Source organism: Amphiura filiformis, unplaced genomic scaffold (genome assembly GCF_039555335.1).
Source record: "Amphiura filiformis unplaced genomic scaffold, Afil_fr2py scaffold_66, whole genome shotgun sequence".
NCBI classification, from domain to species: domain Eukaryota; kingdom Metazoa; phylum Echinodermata; class Ophiuroidea; order Amphilepidida; family Amphiuridae; genus Amphiura; species Amphiura filiformis.
Genome location: NW_027305530.1, coordinates 161,228 through 181,539, shown reverse-complemented (window position 1 = coordinate 181,539; position 20,312 = coordinate 161,228). Strand labels below are relative to the sequence as shown.

At 34.0% G+C, this 20,312-nt stretch overlaps 2 protein-coding genes across 2 annotated transcripts in view; both read right to left on the bottom strand.

Moving 5' to 3' along the window:
* Window positions 1-87: 87 nt before the first annotated feature.
* LOC140144607 (medium-chain acyl-CoA ligase ACSF2, mitochondrial-like) overlaps window positions 88-20,312 on the bottom strand; it is a 34,376-nt gene continuing 14,151 nt past the window's right edge. The window contains exons 11-19 of the mRNA XM_072166423.1: window positions 4,857-4,961; window positions 3,330-3,478; window positions 2,798-2,852; window positions 2,314-2,400; window positions 1,856-1,908; window positions 1,582-1,639; window positions 1,186-1,254; window positions 340-399; window positions 88-160 (exon numbers count right to left, since the gene is read on the bottom strand). Of these exons, the coding sequence (XP_072022524.1) occupies window positions 349-399; window positions 1,186-1,254; window positions 1,582-1,639; window positions 1,856-1,908; window positions 2,314-2,400; window positions 2,798-2,852; window positions 3,330-3,478; window positions 4,857-4,961 (627 nt within the window). The 3' untranslated portion in view covers window positions 88-160; window positions 340-348. The remainder of the gene's footprint in view (window positions 161-339; window positions 400-1,185; window positions 1,255-1,581; window positions 1,640-1,855; window positions 1,909-2,313; window positions 2,401-2,797; window positions 2,853-3,329; window positions 3,479-4,856; window positions 4,962-20,312) is intronic.
* On the bottom strand, window positions 9,218-18,659 carry LOC140144603 (medium-chain acyl-CoA ligase ACSF2, mitochondrial-like). Its single transcript, XM_072166420.1, has 7 exons — window positions 18,223-18,659; window positions 15,113-15,241; window positions 13,741-13,794; window positions 13,366-13,478; window positions 12,836-12,898; window positions 10,085-10,202; window positions 9,218-9,352 (listed from the first exon to the last, which is right to left on the bottom strand). The coding sequence occupies exons 1-7, from the start codon at window positions 18,394-18,396 to the stop codon at window positions 9,218-9,220; spliced, it is 786 nt and encodes a 261-aa protein (XP_072022521.1). The 5' UTR covers window positions 18,397-18,659.

Here is a 20,312-nt window from a genome sequence, read left to right as displayed (position 1 = left end):
AATGGTGCAGGCCCGGATGCAGGAAGCAAGTTAGCATAAGATCAAATTCTTTACATTGTCTATTATTACAAGTATATTTTGACCGTTCGGTTGGTGAAGACATTCTGCATCCCCAGCTCGAATTATTTTGTTAAGCTGGATCGAACTATTCGATTGCGTCCTAAAAGAGGTGAAAGCCAAAAAATAAAAACAATTATAGAAAAAAAATGTCGTTCATTTCACGTATCATTTTGTTACAAATATTGGCGTCACATTTCACGTATCATTTTGTTACAAATATTGGTGTCAAAAATTAACTTTTTAATCAAAATCAAATTAATGAAACAGCATTTAACTTACAATAAGCTATTATATGTTGAATGCTTCCTTCGCAATTCGTGTTGCTTCAAGGCGTGAATACTAAAACAGAAAGACAAAGAACGAGGATTTATGAAACATTGAAACATTTTGATTATTTATCATAATATATTTATGAAGCACACAATGTAAACAAAGTCTATAAGCCCTAGGTAAATCCGGAAAGCTTTTAGCATACAATACAACATGAAAATAACCTAAAATTGAAAAATCATATGGTAAATATCAAACTAGTATTAAGACCATTTAAAGTAAACTGTTGGCAAACTTCGACATAGTATAAAAAAAGGTCATATTACTGTACTACAGGTTTCGTATCGGAGCCACCTGCACAGGTACACCATCAACACAATACCAATGCTACGACTGTACAGGACCCACCAGCAGTGGTACTACACTGATACTCCCCTAACACTGCACAGTAGCATCAAAGTACCTTTTACTGGCGACGGTGTACCTGAACAGGCGGCCCCAATAGGAATCATGTAGTGTATCTAGACCCATCATATTGTTGACTGGAAAATGCTTGCGAAATAAGTAAGATATGCATAAAACGACATTTTTTGACAAAATAAACGAGACCTTGTTGGTTTCTGCCACTGTTTATTGAGTCCACATTCAGAAACCAAGCGATGTGATCGAGCATCATCCCGATTGAAGTGGTATTCTTATAGAAAGCAATATAATTACACGGCAAAAGAAAGAAGAGAGAGAGAGAGAGAGAAAGTGAACAAGAAAAAACAAAACAAAACAAAACAAACACCTCACACACATATAAAACAACATAAACTGACAACAACAACAGCAACACAGAAACATGATATTCACCTTTCCATTCGGAGTCGTTGGAAATTCATCGAAGAAGAGAACGTACTTTGGAACCAATAGGGCATAGACCTAAGTGAATGAGAGACATCAGATAAATAAAACAACAAATAAACCAACGTAGTCAAATTATAATCTGATACTTGACCTCTTTTGCAGGAAAATTTAGTTTCATTCTTTTCAAGGATCGTTGGTACATTAGCAACCAATGTAAATATGTCAAGTTCAAGTTAAGAGGATGTTAGGTTAAGATTAGGGTTAGGATAAAGTTTTAAAAGTGTTAGGGTTTGAATCATGGTTAGGGTTAGTGTTAAGGAGAGAGAGAGGGTTAGGATATTATAGAGCGCATGGGGGTGTGTCGGGTTTGGCTGATGCGTGATAACATTTCGAAGTACATACTTTTCCTCGGCAAAATTCCATGATGTCCTCCTCAGTAGGCGAATTATCCCTATCAACTCTGAAAAAATCAAATGTAAATAAAACATATAAATGATACACTTCATAACTTTATCCCTGTGTTATTTATGCACTTCCATTTATCTTGGTTTACATGTTTACGAGACAAACGCCGCTTTCTAATAAACTTTACCGTTGTCTACAAAGTCATGAAAGTTAACATCATGAAACGTGCTAGTGCGATTAATTAAAATAAACAAGCAGAACACAATCCTACCTGATACAGGCACAGATTTCTTCACCCACTCTTTCATCAGGCAATCCAATCACCTATTTATACACACAAATATAAGGCCAAAGATGTATATCTAGAAATATTTAAAATCGAAAGGCGGGATTTGTTTCCTTTTGTTTTTGCCAACTCAAAGTCAGTCAAATACGTTTGAGATGCTTGAAACTTTTGACACTTAAAAGATTCTTATATTTTTATAATTTGCAATCCGTGATATTTATCCCTGTTCTGTAATTAGATATAATTCTTGTGTGACATGATATTAACAAACAAATGTCACTATGCAAATATCACGATAGTATAGACGTTCTTCAAGTAAATTGCGTAAATCTTGCTTCATTTGATTATCCTCTGACCAATAACATTAAAACTATAGCAAAATATTGCTGCAACCGGAATATCGTTACGATTTGGCTGTTATATTCCACCCTGTTTGTACATACCATTGCTCCTAGTACTTTTGGATGTTCGTACAACACTGCTTCTAACTCTACCGGTATTAAGTTGACTGCTTCCTTGAGGATGATATCCTAGTAGGAATAACAATATACACAGGATAAATAATATATTTAATTATAAAGATAACATTGTTGAACCGATTTTTCGTAAAAGAGATTTGTGCTATTTTAGTTTCAATTTATACACCACATATGGAATACATGACCTATATAAATCTTCAACAGAAAGTGTGAATTTCAAAATCGGATTAACTGAATGAGTGACACCATTTGACATCTACGGTAGTCTTCCATAGGGGTGTATGGATTTCAATCGGAATAGCCCAATAAAGGATGGAAATGTAGTCACATGCATTTCACTGGCACTAATCTGGTATCACATAATTATACACCTGCGTCACATTGTACATACGTTACACAAAAGTATTTCGTAAACACCTCTTTTTCTTAAAGACTATAACCTACACACCTTTTTCCTGCCTTTTATCGTAAGAAAGCCTGCTTCATCCATCACACCTAAATCGCTATAAAATTTAAAATTGAGAAATTAAACATAGAATCAAGATATTTAACATATTCACGAGTCACACATTAAAATTTATACAGATATTTTGAAAATCCGTTTTAACATCATTAATGATATTGTCAATGCTAAGAGTGTTTTAGTCAGTATTGTAGGCATAAGATGTTAAATTATTGCAATTTGAGGACTGATATTATTATATGAAAAATGTTTTCAAAAAAGTAAAAATTTTTTACCATTTTTGAGCAAAACAAATTTTTGTTCCAACAATTGGCATAACTTTAGGTACGTTTTTCGTCAAATTTGGTTTAAAGTCGAATAGTTTTTCGGAGTCCCAGCCGCACATCCCCACCAAACCAAAGTTGAGAAGCCCCCCCCCCCTCCCCAGGCCTGGTGGTTATATGGAAATTAGAAGACCTACATTAAGCCTACTGGAAAACAGCACCTGGCAGAGATTTCTAGAATATCTTTGGCTCACCCAGTATGTATCCACCCATTGCTATCTTTTCTTTCCTTTGTTTGCAAATCATCAGCCAAGTAATATTTGAAAGCAGAGTAACCCCGGACGAGAATTTCTCCAACTGTTTCCACAGGTACAATAATGCCATTGTCATCAACAATCTTCGTCTAAATAAATGTAAGAACAAGAACACAGCAACACATATTTTACCAACAAAGACATTCATGTCCTCACAGGTGCCCTGGGACGGGTGCCTACCATAATTGAAGATGAAGATGTGTCGAAACTTACTCTGTATATTTACTATAACCATGATAACAGTAATAAGAATTTGGTGGTGATTGCTAGCCATATAAACAAAACCAAAATAAGAATTTACACTAGGAAAAGAGCCTTCGTCTTCAGTGTAATAAACATGTTTTTCGTCTGTGCCGGTCACACCTTTTTGATTGTTTTTATGCGGTGGTGTGCTCCAAATGCTGTTTTGGGGTTGCAGTGCAATTCTATTTTAAACTCTGTGTATATTTACAATAAAATTTTTTATAATCGCTTATGTGCTTATGAAATATGATGTTCTAAACTCATTCTCCTCGTCACTTCATATGTGCCTTTTGTCGTGCCTCCTCGTTTGCTTTTTGACTCATGGGAAGCGGCGTGGATTATGATATTTTCTTTTTGTTTATATTGTACTGTATACATTTTTGTTTAATATTTAAAAAAAAAATATTTGTATTTGTTAGGCCCTTAAATTTTCTTTGTTTGTAGCTTAAGATATTTTAATACGTTTCTGGTTGTGTAAAGCGCCTATATTAAATATGTCTTTATTATTATTATTATTAAACAAATTAGCCGGCCAGTAATAGTGACATGGTTTTTAAGTATATAAAAGAAAATCCTCAAGGAATCGAATAGCAACGCTTTGCCAGTATCTTTTGTGGGGCCTGAGAATACATCAGACACACCAAATTGCATTCTTAATCTGAGGAATACACTGCTGCTGTCAAATATTTAAGAAGTTTTGAAATTCGCGATATACAGTAATACACATTTTATGCAAATTATTAAAATTGTATGTTTTGATATTTTTGGCATTTAATAGTCCTCGAAGTAAACTTTATAAAACTAATGATATGTACTTAAAGTGTAGAGCTGAGAGGAAAAGCCGTCAATCATTTAAAAACGTTTACCTTTTGTATAGAAGATATACATTTTGTCCACAAAAGGCTTAAAGTTTTTGTCTTTTTGAGAACAAAATGTATATCTTCAATACATAAGGTCTACGTTTTCAAATGATGGACAGCTTTCCCTCCCAGCTACATACACTTCAAGTACATATCATTAGATTTTAAAGTTTACTTCGAGGACTGTTAAATATAGTATAATATCAATTTTCAATAATTTGCCATAAAATTTGTATTATATTTTGATGTGTCTGATTTTGATGTGTCTGATTTGCTCTTAAAGGCCCACAAAAATACCGTGCAAACGTTTCTATTCGATCCCTTAAGGTTAAGCACGATATTTTATTTTCATCCATTTTCTCACCTCAAAACCGTCTATAGCATAAGTAGCTGCATCTGCTGATTTGTCCGGTGGGTCTACAGGGTCACCCACATGAGTCATTAACATTTCTGTCATACCATAGCAATTCTTTGTGCGTAAATAAAAATATAAAACCTGTTAATTATTAAGAATTTCACACTTAAAACAGGCAAATTTACAATACGGAGCGGGTCGCGAACTATTTTACCCGTTTAAGCAACTGTATACGTGGTGTCCCGCCTATTAGGGTTAGGGTTAGGTTTAGGGTTAGGGTTAGGGTTAGGGTCTTAGGGTTAGGGTTCAATATTGATCGGAGATAGGGCCTATATACGTATTAACTAGTAATATAGTTTTTATAGTATATCGTGTATATACGCTTTATTCCGTAATCAACAAGTATGATAGAAAGACGGCTTTCTGGCAGAACTACTCGTAGCATAGTGGTATAGCGTCTGACTATGGATCGCTAGGTTGTTGGTTCGAACCCCGGTCAATCCTTGGTAGAATTTTAAATATAATATAGTTCGTTTCTTTTTGTTAAGAAGAAATACTTAGTAATAATGGCATGTGGAATCTAGCCTCATAATACATGTAATACTATACATTATGTATTATAAGTTTCTCCTATTCAAATGTTAACTACGGAAAAAAAATTCGCGAGCGGGTCATGCGTACACGTCACGAAATGACATTTTATTTACTGAGATCCAATAAGCTTATAAGTTATATTAATATTCGTTACTTTGTGAAGGGATTGCATCGAATTATGAACCATCTCTATTGTATTAGTCTGTCTAAAGAGGGCGCCATTAATTACCTTTTGTTTACAGTCAGTTGTTTTTACACGTAATTGCATGCACAAAAATGTCTCAAATAATTCCAAAAGTGTATGTATGTTTTCAAGCAATATTTTATCAGTCTAAATCCGTTGAGGTTCGTCAGTGAACCTCATTATAAGTACTGTTTTTTGAATTCTTTGTATGAATAACGCACTATGTTATGATACAATACTTAAGAACTCAAACTTGTACACAGAAGTTACGTTGTGTAGTGTTCTGCATGGTGATTTTTTTCTGCACATTTATTTTGAATCCAAAATCATTTATTTTCATGTGAAAATGTATATATTGCACTAGGAAATATATTTTGTGCACTTTTTTCTCTAGATAGAGATAATAAAAATTCCTTTAAAAGGAATAGGGCGGGCAAATGAAAAATTGTCAAGAGAAATAAAAGAATGAGTAAGTCTTCACAATTAAAAACAGGGAAAATATGACACAACATCGATTTCATCGAAGTTAAAAGAGTTTTTAACTTTATACGTTTATACGTTTGTTATTCCCCCATTGGAGGTTGTGTCATATTTTCCCTGATTTTAATCTTATCTATTGCTTATCCTTTATTCTCTGCTGGTCAGTTGGAACAGATTTTCCCTGTTTTTATATTAACCCTTCACATCATAACAGAAGATGATTTATGTTAACATTTTATATAAAACATTGTTATAAAACTTTTGTAGATAATAGTTATTTAAAACATTTTCGTAATCATACCTAGAGTTTTTTTATCATCAGATAGAAAGACTTCTGCTCATCTTCTCTGGTGAGACAACAGGGCTGGGGTATCTTTCCATATCAAAGTTTAAAAATCTGTCATATCAATTTCCTCAATATGTTGTTTTGATACAACTTATGAGGGGAAAACTTTGATTTTACAATATTTCGATATTATTTTTTAACTTTGTAACTTTATTATGATTAACATAACTGTATTTCAAAGCGTCAAACTATATCATTATTTTGTCCCAACAAAAATAATCCAGGGAATAAAATATTCATTCATATGTTTATTTATTATATTCAACCTGGGCCATTTCTACTGGTGCACATGCATTCTAATAATTTGTCTATAATACCTTATACAAGCATTATCAAGCACACTTTGTCACAAGATTTGAAAAGTAAATAGCCTATGTACACACTGAACACAATGTACATACAAGCTGTATTTAAGTCCATACAGAAACTGTCAGTATAAAATGATATATATTACCTTCACGATGCTGTTAATTTAGCCCAAAGATTAGGAAAACTAGCAAAACTGGTGAACTGGTACTGTTCAAATAAAAACATCTGCAAATCTTGCTGCAATTTCCAAATAGTATTTCTATTACTTAAATAATTATTTTTGTTATTTCTTTTAATACAAACACATTACTGCCTATGACGACTTTATCGTATTACTTACATATCAAAAGCAAGTAATAATTACAAAACTTGCCGTAAACTACCACCTCTGTGGGTGTTTGGGATATAACCGGCACGAATATTTTCTCAACACTGCGGTATGTGAAAAAGTAGGTCAATAGTCAGAGAATACAGGGCGGGTGCGGCACGCCGCACCCGCCCAAAAACACACCTCGGCTCGGGGAAAAATAATTGCGTCCAACGTCTAGGCAGTGTTGCCGTCATATTGTTTGTTTTGCTTACGATATTGGCTGTTGCAATATTAAGATGACGTCGGCCACTATCGTCTGTTTACAGTGCAACAGTCATCTTGGTTGCGAAACGCGTATATCACTTTCAATACCCGATTGGCAACATTAATTTTCCAAAATGTTGTTTTAATGCTTTTTCATATAAAACGTTAAAACATTCTCATGACCTTTATAAGCTGGCAAAAAATATTGTTAAAACGTTTCTAAATTAACACGTTTATAACGTTTTAGAAATATGTTTATGTTTTCTGGAATTATAGTACTCTGTTATTCATCATTATGGACAAATCGCACGACGATTCAGATGGACCGTAATTTACTTCTACTCACCGTTGTATGCTGGACTAGTTTCTTCATTTTTTGTCGTAGTTCGTTTGGAATAATACTACCACCCATGCTCACTAAAATAAATATAAAACAGTGTTACTTTTCGTGTATTTGATATGTTGATTTCCCTTAGCAAAAAATGGGCACGGGTGTACACATGGGTGTACGCGACATCTCATGTCCTATGTTGCGACAGGCCTACAGCAAGAACTTTGCCACATTATGATAAAATATGAACCCTTTTTAGGGAATTTCGATTATTGTTTTAATTTATTACAATTTTGCATTTGGAAACTATACATCTTACTTAGTTTAAGGTTTGAAAAGTCGTATGAATCGATATTCGGTAGATTGAGGAGATCATAGACTTGGTGAATATATGCCGTACCGATGGAAACCCTTGAAGAAATAACAAAATATGAAATGGACATTTCAGTAAATTCTGTCCGATCAACCAACACTGTTAATCTACAATTGGATATCAAATTTGTTAACAAATTGTAATATGTCACACTCCAATTTAACTTAAAAGTCAAGGTTTATAGGGTGTAATTATTCACGGAGGGCTCTATCAAGCAAATTCGACCAATGGGCAAGGTCCAATTCTCGCTATTCCTTTTCTCAAGTTGTGTTGGGATGTACATTTATGATTTAGAACCTTTGGTATCAAAACCCGGGACCACAACATACTTCTGACGTAGAAGCCTTTTGAAATCAACTACGTTGTCATTATCGCGGGAACGTAATACCCTTGAAGGTACTTTGGCTTGTAGGTATATTTGTGATTATCATTATAGAAATGGGTATGCAGAAGGTCCCACGTAAGTTTTTGGAAAACAGAAGGCCTAGGCCTAGTATTCCCCACAATTATAAACGATTACCTTTCATTTTGAAGTGCCTCAGCCATAATGCCAGCATTGAATGCTGGGTATAAAACAATGGTCGTACAACCTCTCGCTATAGGAAGATATGTTCCCCAAACAGTCCCGACGCCTGATAAGGTGACGCCAATCATATACCGAAGTGATTCCTAAAAACAATAACAATTTGTGTTTCGGGAATCTATTTTTAACAGTTTTCAGATGGCTAGCGCATATAATGTATGAATGAAATAATCTACAGCGTTGTAGATTACGCCATAATGCAAACATTATGCATCAATATAATTATCGAATGTCTCTCTCCCTGATTCCTTATTACAAGATTTTATCAGATTTGGTATATCAAACCCATTCATAAACTTTACCAAGAAGAAGTTTAACTATACTTTGAAGTTTCGAATGGATTTGATAACATTTTGGAAATTAAAGATTAATATCCACATTTGATAAGATACCAACAACATATTTATCCAATTAATGCATCCCATATTGGGCTTCCAAGAAGTATAAATGAATAAATAAATCATGTAAATTAAAAACGCCTCGGGAGTTTCTCAGGGATTTAATTACAATGACGCTATTATTAAAGATGTAATGTAATGCAATGAATTATATTTGAATCCTTTATAAAGAAATCTAATTGGACTTCATACAAATGTTTAAAAAGAATGTTTTATCATTACCCAATTGCAGTTGAAGTTGTCCACTCCCGTCCTAAAGAAGGCTCCCGTCATTGCGTTATTAAGAATGGAATGATGTGAATGCACTGCTGGCTTAGGCATCCCAGTACTACCCTGTACAAATAATTATAAACAATCAGACAATCAATCGATCAAGCAGAAACATGAGAAACAGTGCATTCTTGTTCATTGCTTCAAAATGGAACAGTATACATACTCTCAATTCTATTTGATTGGTTGAATATGGTGTTATTTGTATCTATTCTTGTTATCATGTTTTTTTAAATGTCGCATTTTCTTCTTCTGGAATGTACCATTCTTTCAATGTTGTCCTATGGAATGCATTGAGGTGACCGATATTAAGACAATATTGTAAAATTCCTGTACACAAATTAACTGTGTTTTTTCACATAATGTTAGCTTTTGCTATCCACGTAGATATTACGCCCATTTAACAACTGTTGCAAAATGAAAGGATATCGCAATCTTAGAGCCTAAATTGTGCGTAAATACTTGTATCAGCGATTTTAATTGGCTGAATTGTCGGGATGGTTTCGCAGGGTATTTTCTTTGATTAAAATTCACTCGTATAAAACATGTACAAGTAAGAATTTGGAATAACAATCGAGGGCGGGGGCCTAATCCCCAGCAAATCAAGAAAAGGTCTTTACACCAATCGGAGCTAAGCAGCCCGACGGGTCTTTCAGATGCACCCTTATTTCGTTTGCTCTTTTTCAGGATTTTGGTATCAGTGCTTCCACTAAAGATATAGGTATATTATAGTTATATACAAAAATGAAAGAAAAAAATAATGAAAAAAAATATGTCAACTGCTTTCTGACTTACAGATGTAAAATATATACAACATGGATCGTCAATATCCAGAGACTTGCATATTTCCTCCACCTTGCTAATATCAGTCTCGTTACCAAGTGTCATGAAGTCGTCGTAACTGTAAACACCCCTATAATATTAAAGTATCATAAATAGTATAAATGTAATTATTGCTTTCCCAAGATGAATACGTGTTACTGCACATTACCGGGCATTAATTCAGTATCATGCTAAAATTGACAATAACATAAAATATATCAACCATCACTAGTAGAAAAATTCAGAACGATGAGAATTGGACAAAAGTATGAGAATTGTAAATTTTCTATGAAACTTTCTCATCCAAATGAATGAGAAATACTAATTAGCGTGTCAACCACCTGTCACATTGTTTTAAATGAGGAAATTTAAGTTTCAACCGTCATCCTGACGTTCTGTATACCATATATATATAACTACAATCAAGTGCAAATTTGCTGTGACATATCCACGGTTCAATGACTCCCCCCGCCCCCTTATTCAATGTTATGTACCAAACACCGCATTTAAAAAAAAATATACTACATGTATAATATACATGTATGATACATATATATGATACATATATATACATATATGATATACATTGTTATACATTGTATATCATGAATATGTTTGCTCCAACATTGTTTGGTGGGGAGGGAGGGGATTCAAAATAGGCTGGAAATTATACACAAATAAAATATCATATGGCGAACTTGTTATGGACGGTTTTATTGAACCGAGGGTGCGAAATATGTATATGTAGTTATTAGGCCTATGATTTTCTATAATAATATATATATAAAACAAAATTGAACATGTTGAAGAAAACCAAGCATTGATACATGGAAATAGAAATTAGTCAATCAAGATTTATTCATTGAATAATTCATATAAAGACATTTTAATAATTATGCAATACAGAAGAAAGGAAGGAAGGAAGGAAGAAAGAAGATTCACCAAAAGACCCGCTCACCTTCCAATCCACTCATAGATCTTTGGTATAAATATATGCCGATAATGCAGTTGTATAAATTGAGTAAATACGTTGAGGTTAAAAAAGTTTTAATAATCTTAAAAGAAGAGAAGAGGAAAAGTAACAATAATAAGAAAATAGCACTAAAGAAGATTCGAACTTCATGACCCTCAATATAGACTATAGTTAACAAGTCAGATCCTCTACCGCTGCACCACGAGGAACTCTATGTACATTTAATCGATTTGTAATGTATATTATTATTCAATGTACGTATGCCCCGTGACATGGTAGAAAAGACATACTTGTATCGATTTTACTACGAATATATTTGTTGGCAATGTATTTAGGGTTAAGAAAATAAACTTGGAATTTTGATTCGTGCACTTTCCCACTAAGGACAATAAAGAAAATTACATCAATTTCTTTTAACACTGTTTGTGTCCACCGTTTGGCCATCAACCTGCTATACTTATTATAAATAACTCATGCACGACTGACAACGGCCCTACTACGGTGTAGTGGTTTCGTTAATGCCTTGCGATCACGAGGTCTAGAGTTCGAGTCCAATTGTAGCCGATTGTGTTTCCTTTGAAATTCTGGTTTTTATCCCTTTTTAAAATCTCAGATGACACCTACGACGGCGCAGTTTATTGATTTAAATGTGTTAATAAAATTATGATCAATAATGAAATCTGAGAGATTAAAAATTAGCAATGTCTCAAGATCCTGGTTATGGCTTCCTTAGATTTTACATTCACTTACACAGATAACGCAATGTAGGTGCTTTGCATCAAAACAAATTAATCATAATAATTCCTTTTAAGAAAATCGAAGCTCACATTAATATCAGTGTCAAACAACTACCTGTGACAGGTTGTTGACAGGTGAATTAGTATTTCTCATTCATTTAGATGAGAAAAGGTTCCATTTTCATAGTTTTGTCCAATTTTCATCGCTTTTAAAGAATTCTCATTTTACAATTGAATATATGAATACAAAACCCACCCAAGTCCATACTTTGGCCAAACTGAGTTAAGCTTGGGAAATTGTTGCTATACATATGCCTGTCATATGTATGAAAGAACAACTCAAATTCATCCTTTGTGTCTATTAAGCATGTGAATGATAGCATGTATAAAAGAACCACCCAAGTCCATGATTTGAGTCTTGTAACACATTGATTGAAATCCAGTATGTATAAAAGTCCACTTGTAACGCATTCATTGCTGGAGAGTGACTTTTGAAAAAACAATGGGTTTAATCAAGGAAAGTGGGTGGTTTATATTACATGGCAGAATGCTTATCAACAGTATACATACCTGTGTGCTTTATTTTGTATTATCTTACTAGTGGTAATCTCATTCCAACATTGTTGTCTTTGTATATGATTCGAAAAACACCCAAGTCCAGCATTTAAAATGAACCCCACGAAGTCCCTGAAATGCTAATAGTCATACCTAATACAGTTTAACCCACTCATTTACACGTATAACTTGCCATATTGACCAGGTAAATCTAACTGGAGGAATTAAAATGATACACGGATTTTTTTTTCAAAATCACTTCCCATGGACTTGGGTGGGTTTTAAATTCATGTATTCAATTTTACATTTGATGATTGGTCTAAACATTATTAAATCTGTGTGTATACGAGAAAACAAGTCAGAACTAAATTTTACGTTTTAGCATCTTGCAATAATGAAATATAACTTGGCTATTGTTATATATTGCATTTAGAAGTAAAGAATAAATTTTAACCGTACGTTTTGCAGGATAGTTTTGTTGCCGAGTTACTTCCGAGAACAATGAACTGTAAATGTGGACAGCTGTGGAAAGAAAGTATATGTTAAAGCACGTTGCAATACTATAATAATTCGAAAAAGAAAACAAAAGAAAGAAAGAAAGAAAGAGAGGAGAGAGAGAAAGAAAGAAAGAAAGAAAGAATAGAAAGAAAGACAGAAAGAAGAAAGAAAGAAAGAAAGAAAGAAAGAAAGAAAGAAAGAAAGAAAGAAAGAAAGAAAGAAAGAAAGAAAGAAAGAAAGAAAGAAAGAAAGAAAGAAAGAAAGAAAGAAAGAAAGAAAGAAAGAAGGAAGAAAATAAAGAAGGAGAGAGACAGAGAGATGACACCGAAAGACAGATATGAATACCGGTAAAAAGTCACAGAAAGGACAAATTCGACGCACGCTTTTCACAAAATAGTAGTAGTTAATGCACATAGGCATACATGTATACATGAATATTTTATCAATGTATACAGTGTTATCGTTTAAATATTCCAATCTACTCATCTTACCAGTCTGATTTTAATTGTTCAGCCAGACTACTTTTCAGTTCTTGAAAATAATCGCAAACCCTGTCCAACAGATCATCAGGAGATCGTGTCAGAATTATCGCCTTACACTGCAACTGAAATGGCAAACAGATCTTGATATGTTTTCTTTAAACAAAATGGTTTATGACTACCTTGCCATTTGCAATGAATGTACAATAAACAAAAAAAAAGCACCACAAATTGATCGAAAGGACATCAAAACATACGAGAATATTACTTAGTCCTCCTGACTCGAGGTATAAGCTGCACAATTTTCAGCTAAAGTGTAAACAAAAGCAAACGCATCTTGCTTAGGATTAAATATAATTGACTACTTTTGAAAGCGATAGGAAATACCTTGTTCATGATGGCTACGATTGTTGAATGTGGGAACTCCAGCCTCAAAGGCACCTGTATGGAAATATACTACATAATTATTACTTTTTTCATACCAAGTGTTTTTACAGAGATGCAGTTTATACGAATACCAAGATCATCCTCCCGGATATACGGATGGCAACTTTCATGTCACATCATGGGCGTCAATCCCTTCGGTAAATTACCATTTTGGTTGTTTTCAGTCACTTGTTGACAATTAAAGCCGACCCCCCCCCCCCAACACACATTTTAAGTTGGATCATATGGAAAGGTTTCTATACAAAAACGATTCTCTTATAAACCATCATGCGCACAGTTTCCACCTCGATACACCTGAGCACACATTATCGTTCAAGAGCTCTCAAGCAAAGCAGTGAATTGTCTCCGCACAGTCTTTGATTACACTACACGGTTGAGAGCATAGCAATGTAAGAGCTGTGGAGATTCTAGCTGAAAAATGGCCCATTTGATTTGTTTTTGTCGAAACCTCAAGTTTTCCCTTTATCCAATCAGATTTTTTTTAATATCAAACGAAAGCTAACACTTTCTCCTAAAACTGTTTTCGTCACTAAGTCATCAAATAAAGCAATCTAATGTTATAGCAAGGCGAATGTGGAAAATCTGGTGAAAACTGCCTAGCCAAGTACATTTTTATACCAAAATGTAGGTTTTAAAGTCAAAACCTCAAATGTTCCTTACAATATTTTTCAAATGCATGCCATTAAATGCAAAAGCACATTTATATTATCCATATACTAGCGTCACTAGAATGAGCAATGGCCTATTCTCTTTAAATTGCAAATCGTACACAAGTTACCATTTTCGCCTGTTTTGTCATACGGTTGTAAATTCAATGAACTATGACTTTGCTAAAGAGCGCTTACAAATTGATATGTGGCGCTTATGCGTCACATTATTATCCGAAAAAGTGTCTTTGTGCATGATTATAGGTGCTCTGGTTCAAAACTTAAATTTTCAAAATGGTGGCGGCGGCCATTTTGGATTTTGGCCTCTAGCGAAAAATGCCGGGATTTTCGCGAGGGACATGGTGGCTATTTTTCCCCTAAATGGTCCATAGAAGTCGAATCAATCGTCAAACCTTACTAGCCAGAGAGTGGTCACCAAATTGAACTTTTCACCTAACTACAATATCAAAACAGGACAAATAATAAAACTGGAAGGCACAGGTTCAAGCTAACATCCTACTCTTTTGGTAACCGACTGCGATCTATGTATAGTTTGGCTCTGTGTACACGGTTAAACAATTTTTGTTGCCGTCAACCATGAAAATGTTTACTCTCAGCATTTTACTCTGTTCGAGAGAAATAAAAACTATACACTATGTACTTACCAGTATAATTCCAAGCTGTATAGAGGCGTACAAGGCGACTATCCATTCCGAATGATTTGCACCTAAAATTGCTATCGTGTCTCCTTTCTTGAGGCCCTTAGAAACAAGGGAGGCAGCAAATTTCTGGCTCTGAAATGAACACGAAGCATACCAGATATTACGTATGGTATAGCAAAAGTGCCGGAAGTGGTTAGTTCGGGAAACCAGGGTTGTATGATTTTGTATATTACGGCAAGCGCCTAAGATGGGAGTCAAACATGATTGAATATCATCAGGATTGGTAGAATCAAAAGGTTCTTATTTGCATGTCTTCTTACAATTGCAGTCACAAAATTAAAAGATTTTGATCAAGTCTAAGCATTCGTCAAAATATTATAAGGCAATTGAGTATAATTGTAATTATTTATTGTTTATTTATTTATTTGTTTATTTATTTATTTATTTATTTATTTATTTATTTATTTATTTATTTATTTATTTATTTATTTTATTATTATTATTATTATTATTATTATTATTATTATTATTATTATTATTATTATTATTATTATTATTTTGATAATTGGTTCTAAAATTCGAACATAATGTTGTTTGAGTGTTGAGAAAATATTTGTTAAAAAAAAAAAAAAAAAAATGTTGGCAAACAATATTTGACAATAACATTTTGAAAACATTTTAAAACTATTTTTTGTAGTGTGTTTCATACATAACGTAAAACGTTTTCATGACCTATATATAGTTATGAACACGGCATTCGTGAGCACTCATTTGAAATGTATATTATTGAATGGTGAACTTGCCATGACCTAATTTATGGCAAATCTAACAATGTAGGCCTATACTATGATAGTTATACAGTGAATATAATTATAACTCTCTAGGTAGGGTATGGCTATAAATTATGTCGTAAAATACCGAGATAAATAACTGTTATTAAGTGAATGTACACGAATTATTGGCAATACTTGCATGTTCTGAAATGATCGATATATCCCTCAAAACGCGTTTTAACAGCTATTCGGCTTTATGCTGTATCCAAAATGTCTCTACCACTGCGCAGAGAGAGAGGTCGAATACGCATTCAACTACGTGTAAACCATAACACGCGTTCTTGATTTGGGGCTTTTGTGTAGCAATTACTAGTTGTCCTGAAGCTATGTAGACTTAACTTGCTATGTAAGTTATAAATAGTCATCCCTGTAATATTTAGCAAAAACTCGAGGATTTTAAAGCAAAAATAACAATATTAGCCTATATTTTAACGTATGATTTTCCGGGATTTTCCAATTTCACGGGCGCTCACTCACATAATTAAACCACAGTAATATCATGTGGGGAATGTTTGTACTTATTTTGGTATCACTGGATAAAAGATACCTACAGCTATACGTCGGTATCAAATATATTAGTATAGGACATGTAATATAGAAAATTCGGGGTTTCCGCTATACAATACTACAGAACAACATGATTTGTACAGCTAAGTATACGATTCGTCTCTCTGCCGAATTCATTTATCGCACTTAGGCGCGATTCGTCCAAATCAAAATTTCAATAACTACGTCGGTGAGTAAGATTTTTGGTGGAAATAAAAGATAACCTGAAACATAATCATAAGCATACAAAAACTCAATTTGCTCAAAATTCTCGATTCGTCACTCTGCCGAATTCATAACGACTTATATAAACACGACATTTAATGTTATTAAAACGTTTTTACCAAAACTAAAAACCCAAAATATAACCTGTTCAAAACATTTTCAAAACGTCAAACAAAATACAGTTTTTGACCCTTTTTACAAAATTGGCTGAATATTAAAATGTGACCAGGGATTAGGATTTAGCTATGTTTCCTTTTGCAAAACAGTATGATATTTGTTTAACTACAAAAAATAGGGATAATTTGCGCTCACAGAGCGGAGACAAGGTTCGCTATATTAAGGGGCTGTGCAATAATTATGTGTACCCCGGGGTGGTGAATTTTCAAAATGGTCTGCCAAAAATCGCTTGCCGCCCCCCCTTTAGCCGTGCCAAAAAATCTTTGCCCCCCTTTTTACGTGCCAAGAAACCTTTGCCCCCCCTTTTCACGTGCCAAAAATTCTTTGCCCCTCCCCCTTACACATGCAAGATTTTGGGGAACCCGAATTTAAAACCTTAAATTGACTTATCATATAATGCGAGCGCAGCGAGAAGGACATTTTGCATATTTGAATGTGTTCCTAACGTTTTCCTACACTTTTTTTTTTTTTTATGGTGTAGGCCTAATATAGAAATGGTGCCCAAAATATCTGTGTCACTTGACCCCCCCCCCTTCGACCTACCAAAAATTGCTTGACCAAATTCATTCACCAGACCGGGGTACACATAATTATTGCACCACCCCTAACGTGTAAAATCTATGGAGATGATAATCCCGCTATCTCTAATAGAGAAAAGGGTTCCCTATACCTAAAAAAGATTTAGTGATAGCGAACCTCAGGTATAGCGACCCTTCAATAAATTAGTGATAGCGAACCTTATTTAAAATTAGTGATATCGAACCTTAGAATTACCGAACCTTATTCCAAATTAATTGAAAATAGTGATATCGAACGTTAGGCATAGTGGACCTTTCTTGTAATTAGATGTAGCGAACCTTAGAGATAGCGAACCTTAGAGATAGCGGACCGTAGAGATAGCGAACCGGTGCCGTTTTACACTACCTCCCAAATGTATTTTGTAGCAAAACCGTGAAGGTTTCTATAAATAGTTGCATGCAAATAGATAAGGTGCTCTTCTGATAAAGCCGTGTGCACATAAAGCCTTGATATTGAATGGTGAACTTGCCATGACCTAATTTATGGCAAATTTAACAATGTAGGCCTATGCTATGATAGTTATACAGTGAATATAATTATAACTGTCTAGGTAGGGTATGGCTATAAATGATGTCGTAAAATACCGAGGTATATAAATGTTAATAATAAATTATAATAATAGGCCTACACAATGGTTCGAAATAATAAAGATATGTAAATCCATCAGCAATATGCTCGAACATTATACATAACCACCAATGCTAACAATAGATGATCAAACCAGGGAAGTGTAAATCAGACTAACAGACTTACCTTTGCCTTCATTTGCTTAAATGTAAATCTTTCGTTATCCACGTAGAAGACAAACATTTCTTTGTCAGGATACTTCTCCGTCATTTTATACAGTTGTTGTCCTACTGTCAACCCTATGAAGGGCTCCTTTTTAGGAACATGAATGTAACTATTCGTCAACTTTTGAGTCGCCATTTTAACTTCATAAGCTTAAGGGCGTAAACCACCAAATAACTTCTCCATTGAAAAGCACGTAAAAATCACCTTTTTTAAACGGCGTTTTCTACCAGACGTGACAATATTTTTCACTTTTTAACGTCATCCCTGTATTAATTAAGGACTGAAATTTCATTTAAGCTTCAATTTTGGGGAACTTTACAGGTTCAGTTTTTTATTAAAAAATGTTGAAAAGCGACGCCGCTATTTCAACGCCAAAACTAGCATAAAAACTTGTTCCGTTAGCATTCGGACATGGCCTACTTTTCTTGTGAAATCGATTTGTATAATTTCATATCTATTTTAGTCATTAATAGGTTAGCATCTTTCATTGAAATCAGAACATGCCAACCTCACGAAGAACATGGTCCCTAAGGACACCACATTGTCTCATGTAGCCATATACGTTTAACCGGAACTCATCACCATTGCACCTTCCGCGCAGTGATTTAGTGTAATACGCCCTTAATATCGGTGCAGCTTCACTAGTAATATAAGGGCGCATTACACTAAATTGCCGCCCTTTCGGACCTAGTTTTTGATGCGATTGGAATGTTCTTATTATTTAGATTGGTGATAGCATTCTGAACACTGAAATTGACCTTAATTAATAATGTAAATTAATTTTATCACTTAAGGGATCTAAAATGAGCGTTTATTGCGTTTCGACAGTATTTTTTTGTGGGACATGAGAGTAACCTCAGACCTATCGAATTGCATTCTGAATACGAAGCATGTCTTTCTGATATCAAATAATTTTCATTTTTTGAAAATCACAATATGATACAAATTTTATGACAAATTATAAAATTTGATATTTTTCAAATTTTTGATATATAACAGTCCTCGAAGTAAATTATATAAATCTAATGACATATTCTTAAAGTGTATGTAGCAGGGAGGAAAAGCCGACGGTCAATTGAAAATTTTGACCTTTCATATTGAAGATATGGATTTTTTCCCCAAAAAGACCTAATTTTTTGGTGTTTTGGGAAAAAAATCCATATCTTCAATACGAAAGGTCAAAATTTTCAATTTATCGTCGGCTTTTATCCCACTACATACACTTTAAGTATAAATCATCAGATTTATAAAGTTTACTTCAAGTACTGTTAAATATCAAAAATATCAATTTTAATGATTTGCCATAAATGTGTATTAAATTGCGAATTTCAAAAAATCAAAATTATTTGATATCATAATGACATTCTTCGTATTCAGAATGCAATTCGATATGTCTGATGTGCTCTAATGTCCCACAATAAATACTGTCCAAACGTTGATACCCCAGCCCTTAAAACAATGTCATTAAGATGCTCCTCGTGGGTTTCAATACTTAGATTGTTGCTAAAACAAATTTACAATTGCTATCTTTCATGTTTACTTTCGTTAGATTAAGAATTAGTACACTTATTTCTTAGAATACCGATTTTATTTTTCAAAATTGACTATAAATTCAACTTTGCTCAACAGACTCTCAGACGACCTGACGATATCATCACCATATCGGAAACTTATGCTGATCTGCATAACCTCGTCACAGTTGCTATGCAACATCTCTTGTAGCTACATACATTATTTGTGCGATCGCACGAATAGAATCTGCATCTACGGAGTACTTTTGCTGGAACTTATTCTGATCAGCATAACCTCGTTGGATTGCTATGCTACAGGGCAATGTATTTAACCCTTCGCCCCCACATAATAGACCTCCTTGAAATATGGCGGACACAAAATGAGAGGGCGTACTTTGAAGTGAGTAATCTTTTGTCAGCTGAGAAGCATAGAAAAGATTTCTCACTTCAAAGTACGCCCCTCTTTTGTGCCCGCCATCTTTAGAAAAGGTTAATTACGTTTTATACACGCATTACAGGTTGAATGAATCTACCAAAACG